General features: G+C 46.7%; 1 protein-coding gene across 1 annotated transcript in view; it reads left to right on the top strand.

The window, feature by feature from the left end:
• The window catches only part of CALB2 (calbindin 2), a 29533-nt gene extending 17363 nt beyond the window's left edge, over positions 1 to 12170 (top strand). Inside the window, exons 2-11 of the mRNA XM_081202205.1 lie at positions 1399 to 1475; positions 2321 to 2410; positions 3819 to 3899; positions 4979 to 5035; positions 6569 to 6646; positions 8257 to 8312; positions 9286 to 9325; positions 9741 to 9794; positions 10247 to 10318; positions 11627 to 12170. Of these exons, the coding sequence (XP_081058331.1) occupies positions 1399 to 1475; positions 2321 to 2410; positions 3819 to 3899; positions 4979 to 5035; positions 6569 to 6646; positions 8257 to 8312; positions 9286 to 9325; positions 9741 to 9794; positions 10247 to 10318; positions 11627 to 11743 (722 nt within the window). The 3' untranslated portion in view covers positions 11744 to 12170. The remainder of the gene's footprint in view (positions 1 to 1398; positions 1476 to 2320; positions 2411 to 3818; positions 3900 to 4978; positions 5036 to 6568; positions 6647 to 8256; positions 8313 to 9285; positions 9326 to 9740; positions 9795 to 10246; positions 10319 to 11626) is intronic.
• Positions 12171 to 14758: the final 2588 nt, after the last annotated feature.

The following is a 14758-nucleotide window of genomic DNA, read 5'->3' as shown; positions in this document are numbered from 1 at the left end:
CTGGTCCTGGCATTCTATATTAACTTTTCTGGGAGTAAGGCTGCAATCTTCATCCCATTTACCTGGGAGTAAACACCATTAGATTCAACAGAATTTACTTTTGAGCAGACATGATTAGGATTCTGCTGTACTTTTGAGTAGATCTAGGATTATGTTGTTAATCTCTCCCTTTCTCTCTCCAATCCTAAATTTTAAAACAATTACACAGGGCTTACTTAGGTGTCACTGATGTCACTTGGCAAGAAACTAATACTAATTTTTAAATAATTATTCTGCAGTGACCAACTGATTTGACAGTAAATATGTGATGCATGTATTTTACATTTCCAATGTTGGAAAGCTTTTTTTGGGGGGGCATTTTGCTGTAAAATAACAGGGCTGTGAAATGGTCCCCTAAAGCGAGGGAGGGGCTGCTTTTCTGGCATTGTGAAGGTTTGTATTTCTTGACATGAATGGCAGTACATGTTTGCATCTTGATTAGCCGGCTGTTTTGTGCAAGTCTGGCATATCAGAAAACTTGTATCTCAAAAAAAATTAGTAATTGTGCCCCCCCCCCAAAAAAACTAATGCCTCTAGGCATGACCTCAATGGACCTCAAGCTTCCAGAACACAGGGAGGGCAGAGGAAGTACTAAATGAGGGGAGGGGGCAACATACCCCATCAAGCACGATCCACTAGCGTGGATAAGAAAAACTGAGGCAGAGTTCAACTGCAAGCTTGCATGCATGAATGAATGTGCACAAAAGTATACATGGAAGACTCTGATCAGTGGCACGCATGTGTGCATGGACACTGGTGTGTACAGAGCCTGACCTGGCATGTCAGTGTGGAAACATCCTTGGTGGGGAGGTGAAGGCATGGCTGGATGAAAGGGTAGCACAGGCCACGTTCATTTGTTACTCAAAGCAAGATGAGAGATGCCTTCTGCTATCCTTTTTTCCAGCTTCGGATGCTCCTAGAATCATAGAATCATAGAATCATAGAGTTGGAATAGACCACAAGGGCCATCGAGTCCAACCCCCTGCCAAGCAGGAAACACCATCAGAGCACTCCTGACATATGGTTGTCAAGCCTCTGCTTAAAGACCTCCAAAGTAGGAGACTCCACCACACTCCTTGGCAGCAAATTCCACTGTCGAACAGCTCTTACTGTCAGGAAGTTCTTCCTAATGTTTAGGTGGAATCTTCTTTCTTGTAGTTTGGATCCATTGCTCCGTGTCTGTTTCTCTGGAGCAGCAGAAAACAACCTTTCTCCCTCCTCTATGTGACATCCTTTTATATATTTGAACATGGCTATCATATCACCCCTTAACCTCCTCTTCTCCAGGCTAAACATGCCCAGCTCCCTTAGCTGTTCCTCATAAGGCATCCTTATGCTTCTTTGTGCTTCTTCTTTCAGGAAACGGCTACATTGAAGGCAAAGAACTGGAAAGCTTCTTCCAAGAGCTAGAGAGTGCCAGGAAGGGAGCAGGAATGGTAATGACCTGTGCATTTTCTTTCTCCCGCCCATTAACTTCTGCTTCTATTCCTGTTTTCAGCTTAAAGAGGCTGTTCTGTGCCCATTTACTTGGGAGTAAGCATCTAGCTTGACCCCTAAAAGAAAGGACTAAACTGGGTTTTAAAATTTGCATTGCTGTAATTTTTGCCTTTGGGTTAATCAAAATGTCATATTCTTATTATTCAACACTGTTGCTTTATTGCAAAGGTTGGGGGAACCTGTGGCCCCCAGAGGTGTTTCTGAGTGACAACTTCTGTTCCATCTATGTTTTGGGGATTTTAAAAGCAAAGCCTGCCGGGGATGGGGCTGCACTCAATGGGGAGGTGTATGAATCCCAGGTGGGATGCGGGTGGCGCTGTGATCTAAACCACTGAGCCTTGGGCTTTTACGATCAGAAGGTTGGCTGTTCAAATCCCCACAACGGAGTGAGCTCCCGTTGCTCGTTCCCTGCTCCTGCCAACCTAGCAGTTCGAAAGCACATCAAAGTGCAAGTAGATAAATAGGTACTGCTCCGGTGGGAAGGTAAACAGTGTTTCCGTGTGCTGTTCTGGTTCGCCACATGACTTGGAAGTTGTCTGAGGACAAATGCCGGCTTCCTCGGCTTATAGAACGAGATGAGCACTGCAACCCCAGAGTTGTCCGCGACTGGACCTAACGGTCGGGGGTACCTTTACCTTTATGGATCCCAAATGCCATTTCTCTTCGAAATGCAGCTCGCCTGCTGGTCTGGGCACAGGACAGAGCCCAGAAGTGGCTTTGTTTCTCCCCACCCACCAAGCTGAGCCTGCATCAGAGGAGTGAGCCATGCCCCCTCTTTTCTCAGGAATCGAAAAATGTCAATGTTGCAGAGAAGATGCAGGAGTTCATGCGGAAATACGACAAGAATGCCGATGGGAAAATTGAAATGTCTGAGGTGAGCTGTGTGACACCCTCCCCCCTGCAGAAGTCCAGAAGCCCCCTGCCCTGAAGAGGGTGTGAGCCTGTGCGTTCGGCAGAATGTTCGCCCCTCTCTGCATGATGACTGCTCTGAGTCTGCCTATATGCAGATCTATATGCAGGCAGGGACAAGCTCAGCAAAGGGGAAATGCTGCATATCTCCTGACGGGAAGAAGATTGCCCCTCTTGCCACTGTCATGTCTCCTTGCTGCTCTTGTGTATGGTGTAGTGGTTAAGAGCGATAGACTCATAATCTGGGGAACCGGGTTCAAGTCTCCGCTCCTCCACATGCAGCTGCTGGGTGACCTTGGGCCAGTCACACTTCTCTGAAGTCTCTCAGCCTCACTCACCTCACAGAGTGTTTGTTGTGGGGGAGGAAGGGAAAGGAGAATGTTAGCCGCTTTGAGACTCCTTCGGGTAGTGATAAAGTGGGATATCAAATCCAAACTCCTCCTCCTCCTCCTCCTCTTCTTCTTCTTCTTCTTCTTCTTCTTCTTCTTCTTCTTCTTCTCCTCTTACTCTCTGGGCCCAATCCTCACCATTCCTCAGGAGGGCAAAAGGAGGTGGCTGATCTCCACACTGTTGTTGCTGTTTGCCTCAGCCCTGCCAGAGCTGCCTTCCCCAAGCTGGTGCCTTCCAGTGGTTCTGAGCTACGACTATCAGGTTATGCTCCCCTAAGTCCCAGGATCCTATGGCTGGGACTGGCAGGAGTTGTAGTCCAAGACATCTGGAGGGCACCAGCTTGGGGAAGGCTGTACTAAAGCCTTGGAGAATGCAGAACAGCAGGCAGCAAAAGCCAGAGGAAGCCCATCTAGCATAATACCAAGCGGCCACCATGGCTTTCCAGGGTGAATCAGAGGGGACATTCACAGCCCCACCTAGAGTTGCCACCGGAATTTGAATACGAGACCTTCTGCAGGCCATGCAGGTGCTGTATCCCTAAGTGTTTCCTTCCAGAGGCTGTTCAAGCTTCCCTGCAGCTGCTACATAAATAACAAAAATGTGTGTGTTAAGTGCATTCGTACAATGGACATCTAGTTTGGCCCTTGGTTGTTCTGAGGAATCTTCCTGAGCATATTTCTCAGCAGCTTCCCTAATCTGGATTATGCTGTTCTAAAACCAGTCATTTTACCCTGTGACCAGGAGTCCTTTGTAGTGCCAACAGTTCACTTCAGTGATCTAAAGTGGGCTTGCTCCAAAACTGTCCAAGTTGAACTTCTCCCTATATTCTTTCCTAGAAAAATGGCAAGACAGAAGGTCAGGGGAAAGGAGACCAGGAACATACTTTTAAGCAGTTGTTGTTGATATTGTCTACACTGTTCTCAACCAGTTTCTCTCTCTGAAGATGACATGCCTTACCTGTCTCTTTCTCCTTCCCCACCCAGCTGGCACAGATTTTGCCCACAGAGGAGAACTTCCTGCTGTGTTTCCGGCAGCACGTTGGCTCCAGTGCCGAATTCATGGAGGTAAGAAGAATTTGGCTCCTGCTATCTTATTTGGGGCTCCTCCAGACTGTGGTGGGTTTTGTTCTTAGCAGGTGAGTTTTGCAAGATGCTGCTGACACTGTAAGAGTGATTGGTAGTGGATTTGTACTGGGCCATCCACGTCAATCTGCTTCGTTAGTTATTCTGTGTTGCTTCCCCAGTGTTATTGCATTATTGCCATCTGGAAAGGCCCTCTTGCACTGCAGAGCACCGAAAACAGGACAAAAAATACACAATAACATTTGTCATATGAAAAGTTACAGGATTTCAGCTCTGAGATAGGCACCAACTGGAAACGGGCCAGCCTGTTCGCCCCAGAACTTTTGCTACAGAGCTACAGCCCACTTAGTGAAGCAGAGGAGGCCAGGCCAGCAGGGCTGTCGTAAGGTTGGCATTGGGCAACTTCTCCCTGGAAGCAAATAGGTGCTGTCTGCCCTAGAGGCACATAAATAAATAAAAATGCTACTGATATGTCGTCATCTTGAGACATACGTCCAACAGCTGTGAAACAGTGATCCATCCAAGCAATTAAAATGAATAATAGGAAATGAATACCGTGTTGGGAAATGAAACTGGAGTCCATCTGTTGTTAGCTAATGGGCAAATTAAGTTGTGTGACAGGCACAGGCAATTAAATATTAAAATTGATCTGCTTATAATAATTTGTGCTTAAAATATTCATTCTTTCAATAATGAAGGTGAACCCTTGACACAGCGTTTTCCACTGTGCTGGCCTTTCTCCAGATGAAAACAATATTGAGAATCTTTTCCCACTGATACTGAATATTTGGAAAGCGGTTGCTCTGTGACACAGGATGGCTCCAAAGACCATTTCTTAATTGATTGAACTGCTCTCTGATGGATTTTCAGTTACCGGCTCATTATTGCTTTTTCCTAATCTGCTGATTCATTTGTTATTTTCTTCATTATTGGTGCTGCTGCTGCTTCTGTTCTTAGCCACCTTGGGGCATTTTGTGAGAAGGTGGGTTATAAATCCCAAAATGTATAAAAATCAATATAAATGCAATTGTTGTGACAAATCTGTGCTCTTTCCATTGCAGGCTTGGCGGAAGTATGATACCGATCGCAGTGGCTACATCGAAGCCAATGAGCTCAAGGTGGGCTGAGCTGAGGTCAGGGTTAGGAGAAGATAGAACCAGATGCAAAATGGCTCACAGGGATAAACACCTTTTAAAAGTTATTGCCAACTGCATACTTGCATGCACACACACACACATTTTCTAATGCACAAATAGCCTCTGTGCAATATCAGTGCTCAGCATCTTCAATGCACTTCTCTTTGGTTTTCAGTACTCTTTGTAATAGCCCTGTAGGGTTGGCCGGTGTTAAGATGGCCACATTATAGGTGGGAGCTGAGGTTGAGAGAGGCTTTCCTGTGCAAGCACAATGATGAAGTGAGATTTGACTCTCCTGGGTATTTTGTGGCTGGCAAGTCACTCTTTGAACCACTATTCTATAACAACGACCCCCCCCTCCCCTGCTCTTCACAAAGCATCCATTGATCACGGCTCTGATACTGCTGTTGTCCTTAGCACTTGAGGCGTGGCAGAGTGGGAGGAAGAGCAGCAGCACTAAGAGGCGGCTTCAACAAGGATCCAAACAGTGGCAACAACATCTTTTGTTTGTGCTGAAAATGGCCTCCCTATCCATCATGTTGCCATGCTCTTACGTGTTTCCCCAGCTGCATCCAAATCTCTGCATGGAGCAGGCAAGAGGTGTAGACTCTGCAGCATCTCATTGCTGTGGACTGAAGGAATGGAGGGGAATGGAGCTCCTCCTCATAGGGAACTCCAAGGACAAAAGAAAGGATCAGGCAGCTGGATCAGGCTAAAGTGCCCCCCTTTAGTCCGGCATGCTGCTCCCAGGATGCCTCAAGTAGGTAGCCCACCAGCCAGACCTGAGCACAGAGGCAGCTCTCTCCCTGCTTGTGATTCCCAGCAACTGACATTCAGATGCATACTGCTGCCAACTGTGGAGGAAGAAAATAGCCATAGTGGGTAGTAGCCACTGATCTCCTCCTCCTCCATGGGTTTGTCTGACCCTCTTCAAAAGCCACCCCCTGCCTGTGGGGTCCCTCCAACTCTACAGTTCTATGATTGTATGTCACACTGAAAGGTGTGTTGCACACTTATTTACAGTTTCCAGAGCACTAGTGTGCAAATGCTTCTTGCTCTTTATTGTCACCACAGCATTTGCCTCTTGCCCCCATTTTACAAATCAAGACTCTAAACCAAACAGAAGCCATTTTTGGTCAAGGGAAGAGTCTCTTGTTAAAAGGCAGAGCTGTGGCTTTTATGCACAGCTCATTCCACTTCTTACTGTAATGTCCTGCTAGGAGATGTCTGGCCTTACTGTGTGGCAGGATTCTCTTTGCCTACTTCCCCTACAGTCTTGTCTGTCCCTGGGGGCTGGGGTCAGTGGTGGTGTTTATGCTGGAAGGAGAGTTGTAGCTGCCTTTTTCAGCGACAGTTGAGTCCTCCCCAGGATGCCTCATTTCTTCTGCATTTCTGCGCTTGCTTCCTAGGACATCAAGACCTGTTGAGCTTATGGTTGAGCTTAGTTCTGAGTGGGCATGTTTACGATGGGGCTGTAAATCAATCTGCGCCTTCTCATGCCTTCTCTTTTTGCAGGGATTTCTTTCGGACTTGCTTGAAAAAGCCAACCGGCCCTATGACGAACCAAAGCTGCAAGAATATACACAGACCATCGTAAGTGCAAGAAGCCCCCTGGGAGTAGGAAGGTCTCCTGTGGGGGTGGGGAGGTCCGTTGCTCAACTCCAGAACCACCTGCAGGCTTCCTCTGTCCACCATAGGCTGTATCCCCCAAAAGCTCCTGCCACAACTAATTAGTTAGGCTTTAAAAGTGCCCTCTCTGGCTGCAGTCCACATCAGCCTTCTTCAACCTGGTGCCCTCTAGATGTTTTAGACTACAACTCCTAACCTTGGCCATGCTAACTTGGGAGTTGTAGTCTAAGACATTCAGAGGGCACCAGGTTGGGGGAAGGCTGCTATGCGGTCAGGCTGCTGAAATCCCATTGGCCTCAGTGCAATTTAAGCAGCCTAAATGGGTGGGCAATTACAGCCTTTCTGGCTTTGGTGGGGCTATCATGTTTGGCAAACAATCACCATGATTAACTCCCACTCGGAAACCTATGTCCCCACTGTGGAAGGACATGTGGATCCAGAATTAGCCTCCACAGTCACTTACGGACTCACAGTTAAGACTGTGTTCATGGAAGACAATCTTACTTGGCTATGAGTGATCGCCAAAGAAGAAGAAGACATACTTTCTGTGACTCTCCGATGCTTTCTCAGCCTCTCAGTTGGTTTTGTTTTTCCAAAGACACCAGAAGTGTCTTCCATTTTCTTTTTTCCAAGGGAATCTAGAGAAGAGGAAGCAAGTAGGCTTCTTCGGGGACTGCTGTGCTACCTCTGCTGATTTCAGCAGAGGCTGTGCTCATACTCTGGTTGACTGTGCACTCCCAGTAGATCCAGTTCTGGGTTTTTAATCTGTGGTGGTTATCCCAAATGCATGTGTATTCTGTCCTTCATTATAAAATGCTACTGTTTGATGCCATTGTTTCTCAAACAGCTTCATACTGACTGGGGTCCTTGAGCCGCAGCCAAGGTGCAAAAACACCTTTGCATGGGGTAGAGACATCCCTGCCCTGTCAATGCCCCCTAGTGTGTACACAAACAGAAACAAGTCTGACACAAATGAAGCTGTGCTGATGTGAACAGCTAGAGGAGAAAGAGCTGTGAAATGCAACTTCACTGCACTTTAAGGTGGTAATATGAATACACTTCACTTCACATAGCATTGCAGAGGGGCAATGAAAAGAGGCCATCTGGTAAGAGCCACCCAGAATCAGGGGTGGAGGAAGGGGGGTGCAGTGGGTGCAGTCTGCCCTGGGTGTCACCACTGAGAGGGGTGATGAAATGCCGAGCAGCACTCACCGTGAGGCCTGCAGCACGCCTGAGCCACGCATCTTTCCTGGGAGAGACATGGTGGCTTGCGTGCGCGTAGGCTCTGCGCTGCCCAAACGGTCCACACACTGCCTCCCCCCCCCCCAGCTGTAGGGCAGCTGAGTGGAAGGAGGCAGGCAGACTCCGGAGGCCCTGCGGTGCCCCCCGCCCTTGCCCCGCTTCTATAGGTGCGCTCCAGGCACCCGAGCGGCTTCCTCTGCCACTGCCCAGACTGGCTGGGACAACCCAACCAGATGGGTGGCATATAAATAATTATCGTTCGGAGTGTCTTGTTGCAGGCCAAACCTTTAACTTAGGAGCCACTCACAGACTGTCGCTTTCTGACCCCACAGCTGCGAATGTTTGACTTGAATGGGGATGGGAAGCTCTGCCTGTCGGAGATGTCACGGTAAGATTCATAGAATCCATAGAGTTGGAGGGGATCCCAAGGGTCATCTCGGTCACCCCCTGAAATGCAGGAATCACAGCTGACGGATGGCCGTCCAACCTCTGTTTAAAAATCTCTAGTGAATGGGAGTCCACCACTTTCCAAGGGAGTCCATTGATCCATCACATTGTTATAAGCCCCAAAAAGCCAAACATATTTCTTTGGTTGTCACTTTTTTGGCAAGGTAAACTCTGATTTTGTCTGAGAGTTTACTGCTCCTGCCCTTCATAAACAATGCTCTCATGCCCTCAGACCTCCCCACACCCCTCCATATGGCAGAAATAATATAAGTGTAGAATCTCTTTTTCTCTGGGCGCAATCTCCAATGTACCCTTCCAGTGTGAATAGTTGAGTTTCTTCCCGAGTAATTCCCAACCTGATGCTTTCCCACTGTTTTGGACTACTACAGCTCTCCTCACCCTCAGCCAGCACAGCCAATGGGGGCTGCAGTCCAAAAGAATGAGGTGGTAGGCATTTTCCAGGTTGCGCAAGGCTGGATCAGTGTGGAATAGTGGTTAGTGTGTCAGACTAAGATCCAGGAGACCAGAGTTCAAATCCTGACTCGCCCACGAAGCACGCTGGGTGACATTGGCCCAGTTACATTTGGCCCACAGCCTCACCTACCTCACGGTCACACCCATTTAACCCACATCTTGAGCAGAGGGGTTTCTTGCCACTTGTCCCTGTAAGATGACCATGTTTCAAAAGGACTTCTGAGGCAAATGTCTCCAATCCCAGTAAGGCACGGTCCAGTTTCCAACTATCATCCCAGATCCAGAAATCCACATTCCATCTAAAAGTTTGCCCCAAGCAAAATGCATCTGGAACTGACAGACAAAACTCACCTATTCAGAGGTGGTGCTGATCCCTTTTCTTCCTGGCAAAAGTCACGCTGTACCTTCTTTTGTCTGACATTATCCCATTCATGTTGCAGACTATTGCCTGTGCAAGAGAACTTCCTTCTTAAGTTTCAGGTAAAAAAAAGTGGTAGTGGGATGTTGGTGGGGTTGCTTTCCTACTGTTTATCTTAATCCATGGGTAGGCAAACTAAGGCCCAGGGGCCGGATCCAGCCCAATCGCCTTCTAAATCTGGCCCGCAGACAGTTTCGGAATCAGCGTATTTTTACATGGGTAGAATGTGTCCTTTTATTTAAAATGCATCTCTGGGTTATTTGTGGAGCCTGCCTGATATTTTTACATGAGTAGAATGTGTGCTTTTATTTAAAATGCATCTCTGGGTTATTTGTGGGGCATAGGAATTGGTTCACCCCCCCAAAAAAAAAAATATAGTCCAGCCCCCCACAAGGTCTGAGGGACAGTGGACCGGCCCCCTGCTGAAAAGGTTTGCTGACCCCTGTCTTAATCAATTTCTCTTTCTCATTTATTCAGGGAATGAAGCTAGATTCCGATGAATTCAATGCTATCTTTGCATTTTATGACAAGGTACAATACCTAGATCTTCACTCACCCCTTCTTCCCTGGCCGGGGGGGGGGGGGAGGCTCAGGGGCCAAAATGTCTTGGGCTGGCCATGCATGGAACTCTCTTCTGGCCCAAAGGAGCCTCAGCTTAGTCTGTTCTCCTTGGGGCAATGAGTAGGTGTGTGAAGAAATCAATCCACTTGATATTGTTTCAACAGTTTGCCAAGTTGACCACTTTGTTCGAATAAAGTATGGTTTTCCTTTGATGATGCTTATATTTCCAGGGTTGCAAACAAGAAAGCAGCTATAAAGCAGAAAATTTTCAAACAGCTGGGATGGAGAGTAAGGCTGGTGTGTCTGCAGATTACAAGTGAAGGAAGAGAAGACTTACAGGGGTGGGGAATAGTGTGCCTTGATCTTTTGCGTTGAAAGAATAGTCTAATCTCTCTCTATTATCTCCCACCATTAATATCCAGGATGGAAACGGCTTCATTGATGAGAATGAATTAGATGCTCTTCTGAAAGATCTCTATGAGAAGAACAAGAAAGTGAGTGCATAAGGTGGTGTGTGTGAGGGAGGGAGGGAGGGAGGGAGGGAGGGAGGGAGGGAGAGAGAACGAACACACAAGATTGGGTGGGGGCAGGCTCTCCTCACCCCAGAGCACACATTATGAGGAATGTCCAAGCACTTACTGTGAAGATTATAGCCAGATGCACAAATCAAGTGAGAAATTTTTTTTGCAAATCTGTCCCAAAAACGATGTCTGAAAGATTGCACCTTTGCACCCTGACTTGAGGCATCTAGTACCCTTTCCTTACTGGTGCAAATGCACTGCTAGCAATTTGAGGCTTAATTCAAAATGGAGCCTCAGGAAGAATTCTGGTTTTAAAATTCATACACTTAAAACTGCATGTGAAAAACTTTTCATTCCCCATAGTCAGAACTTGGAATTTTTAAGTGTAAGATTTGATACTTCTGTGTAGTTGGCTTTCAGCTTTTATTAAACATTTACTTTTTGTATCCAGCTTCGTAGGAGTGAAAGAGGGATGATTGTCGAGTTCTGGGCTCATGATATTAGGTGTGTGTGTTGGTCTCTGTGTGTTTTGAGACAAATCACCTTTCGTCCACAGCAGCTTGGGGCGATATACAACAGGTATCAACTGCATAACACAGACATCAATAAAACAGTAACTAAAATAAAAGTGTTAATGCAAAACTAAGAAGTTATTAAAATATTCATTCACATATTGTTGCTGCGGGTGAAAATCCCATAAATAAACTACAGAAGCCTGGATAAAAGAGTCCTCATTTGCCCTCTGAAGACCAGCAATGAGGGTGACAATCCTACCTCAAGGGGGAGACGATATCAAAGCTGGGGGCCTCACCACAGAATTCCCTTTCTGCATGTTCCCTCTCCCAAATACTGTTTGGGACCATAAGTAGACCACCCTGGTTTTTTTACATTAAAATAGGAGGCTAAGGAGGCTAAGAAGTGCATTATATGATTCCTGCATTGCAGGAAGTTAAACTAGAGGGTCCTTTGGGCCCCTTTCAACTCTACAGTTCGTAGAATCATATAATTGTAGAGCTGGAAGGGACCCCGAGGGTCATCTAGTCCAACCCCCTGCAATTCAGGATTCTCAGCTAAAGCATCCATGACAGATGGCCATCCAACCTCTGCTTAAAAACCTCCAAGGAAGGAGGGTCCACAACCTCCCGAGGGAGACCATTTGCTAAGTATTCCATTCTATGCCATTTGCTAGACATTCCAGTTCTCTAAAGCCTTGCTCTGAACTTCGTTCCCTTCTCCAGTGAAATTTCATTGCTCCCTCCCCTGTTCTTTTCCCTTTGCCAGGAAATGGGCATCCAGCAGCTGACCAACTACAGAAAGAGCATCATGAATCTGTCCGATGGGGGGAAACTTTACCGCAAGGAACTGGAGATCGTTCTCTGCAGTGAGCCCCCTCTGTAAAGATGAGCCGCTCCCTCCACGACTCAACCCGCCGCCCCCCGCCCTGCCACAACCAACCACAAAGGCAAAGGAAAAAGGAAAAAAAAGACCACGAGGAGCAACGGGAGGCCGACTGTCCAACCTGTACCTGGGCAATCCACTTGACCCCGCAAGGCTTGGCTTGCTGATCTGCTTGCTGACTTTGGGCACACAATTGCTGCCGGATGGTGGCGCCTCCTCTCCCAGAGGGGGCTCTGATCCAAACCATCAGTTTCTTCTTCCTGCTTGTTTCTCTCTCTGTTTTGGTTACCATAGTTTGTGTCCTGTATATCCTCAGATCTGGAGTGTATTTTATTTTTGCTCTTAATTTTTATCTTTTGCTTTCTTTTCACACTAAGTCTTCTTGATTACCAAAGAAGAGTTTACAAATAAAACTGATCTTCTGCTACAGGAATTGTGTAGTTGCATCTTTTCATTCCCTAAATGTTGCAAGGCTCTGCAAGGATGGGCCAGATTTTCAAGAGGGCAGACTTGGCACTCATCCAAATCCCTCTGTGACTGAAACTGTAAGATTCTTATATGCCCAGATCTTGGCAATGCAAAAGTGCAGCTGGCCTTCCCTTCTCATTGTAGACACTCTTTGGGGTGGGAAGAATCAGTGACTTACTGAAGTTAGCAACTTGTGAATTGGCTCATTTTGGCTGTCTACACACAGCAATTAAAAGTGGATTTGATGCATCCGAGGTGTGCGTCATCCGCATGACATTCTCATCCAATTAGCCCACACTCCCCCCCCTTTAATCTGGATTTCCTGATCTGCAGATAATGTGGCAAGGGGGGCAGGGTTGGGAATTCAACATAATATCACATGTTACCCAATTCTGGACATACTGAAAGGTTTTTAAGCAGAGGTTGGATGGCCATCTGCCATGGATGCTTTAGCTGAGATTCCTGCTATGGGTGGGTTGGACTAGATGACCCTTGGATCCCTTCCAGCTCTAAGATTCTGTGAAGCATCTTGTCGGGGCAGGATTGGGCTTTTAAAATGTGTTTAGTGATGTTTTTCTGGGTGCTACCCCCTACATTCCTACTTTCATTGATGGGTTCCTGCTGGGAGTGGCACAACACATTAAAATAAAGAAAATTAATGTGCTGTTTTATGCAAGTCTGGTATATCAGAAAACTTGTATTTAATATATTTTTTTTAGATGACCACACACACATAGACGTAAACCAATGCCTGTAAGCATGCTCACAATGAACCTCAGGCTTCCAGGGTGGGTAGAGGAATTACTTATAAATGGGAGGGGACAACAGAACTCATCAAACATCACCCACTAGTGTGGGTAGGAAAGATTGAGGCAGAGTTCAACTGAAAGCTGGCATGTGTGAATGAATGTGCATAAAAGCACACATGGAAAAATCTAATCTGTGACACCTACATGTGCATGGACACTCTGGTATGACCTGGCATACCAATATGGAACAACCCTTGGTGGGGAAGTGAAGGCATGGCTGGATAAGCACACTGGATCATTTCCTTCCTTCCCCCAAATGTGGGGTTTAGACCCCAATCCATTTCACCCATTCCGCCTGTGTGCATATATTTCTAACTTAGGGACGTGGGTGGCGCTGTGGTCTAAACCACTGAGCCTGTTGGACTTGCCGATCAGAAGGGCGGCGGTTCGAATCCCCGCAACTGGGTGAGCTCCCGTTGCTCAGTCCCAGCTCCTGCCAACCTAGCAGTTCAAAAGCATGCCAGTGCGAGTAGATAAATAGGTACCACTGCGGCAGGAAGGTAAATGGAGTCACAGTGTTCCATTGCACCAGAAGTGGTTTAGTCATGCTGACCGCATGATCCAGAAAGCTATCTGTGGACCAACGCCAGCTCCCTCGGCCTGAAAGTGAGATGAGCGCTGCAACCCCATAGTCACCTTTGACTGGACTTAACCGTCCAGGGGTCCTTTACTATTTTTACCTTATATGTTTCTAACTGCTAATAAGAACAAACTGGATTTTTTAGTATTGTGAATTGTTATAACTGGAAACAAGGAATAGGGACAGATGTGAGTGAAGATCAGTAGAGGTGGATGGCTGAGCCCTCCCCACTACGCCCTGAGCCCTCTGTACAGATGGGGCATGGACAGTGAAGGCTTTCATAGAAACTCTCTGTACATATTCAATAGTCTTTCCAAAGCTAGTGGAAGGGGGTGGGGAGGGAAACATGCTTGGTAATGAATGTCATATTTTTAAAGAGCAGCTGACATTTTCATCTTGATAAGATCGAAGTTCAGGGCACTCAGCATTGTTTCCTCTAATTGCCAAGTTAGCCAGCAGATGGCTTCTAGCAAAAATTCTGTGGAACACAAGGAGGCTCTGATGTCCAATGGGAGACAAAACAAGATCAGACAGGCAACATCTGCTGGGCTAGTCTTAATTGCAGCAAATTGCAATCTATGCTGAGGCTAAATTAGGACAGGTGTGAACAGGCGCACCAAGACCACCTGACTATTCCACAGTACAGGGTGCATTGAATCCACCCAGAAGCACCAACAATAGATGTTTTCCCTTGGCGCATCTCTGAATGCAGCTGGAATTTTGTTGTTGTTGTTGAAACTAGAACATTCGCCCCCATTAGTGCTGGACCTCTTAATTAGTGGGCTCTGGGATTCGCCCCCAGGGCCTGTCTCTTTTGAGAGGCTATTAATCAAATCTTAAAAGGCAGGAAGCCTTTGGTAGCCTCTCATTGGGCTCAGCCTTGATTGACCACAGTGGAAGATTTGTGCTTTGGGGGAAGAATGCGATGCGGTCTTCATTATCCTGTGTGGCAGCCAAAGCTGAGAGCTACAATAAGGGTTGCTCTAAATAAACATCAATAAATAGTTCAAACAAAACAGATGCCAACCATTTAGGTCTGCTATACACATTTTTCTTATGTGTATAGTTAATAAATGTTAACCACATTTTTTTCTAAAGATATGAATATATCTTTATACTCATGACTGAGCCAAGACATTTTACAGCCTGAGGCAAGGA

Source organism: Podarcis bocagei, assembly GCF_964188305.1.
Source record: "Podarcis bocagei genome assembly, chromosome: 7".
In the NCBI taxonomy this organism is placed as follows: Eukaryota; Metazoa; Chordata; class Lepidosauria; order Squamata; family Lacertidae; genus Podarcis; species Podarcis bocagei.
This window is presented reverse-complemented; position numbering and strand designations above follow the sequence as displayed.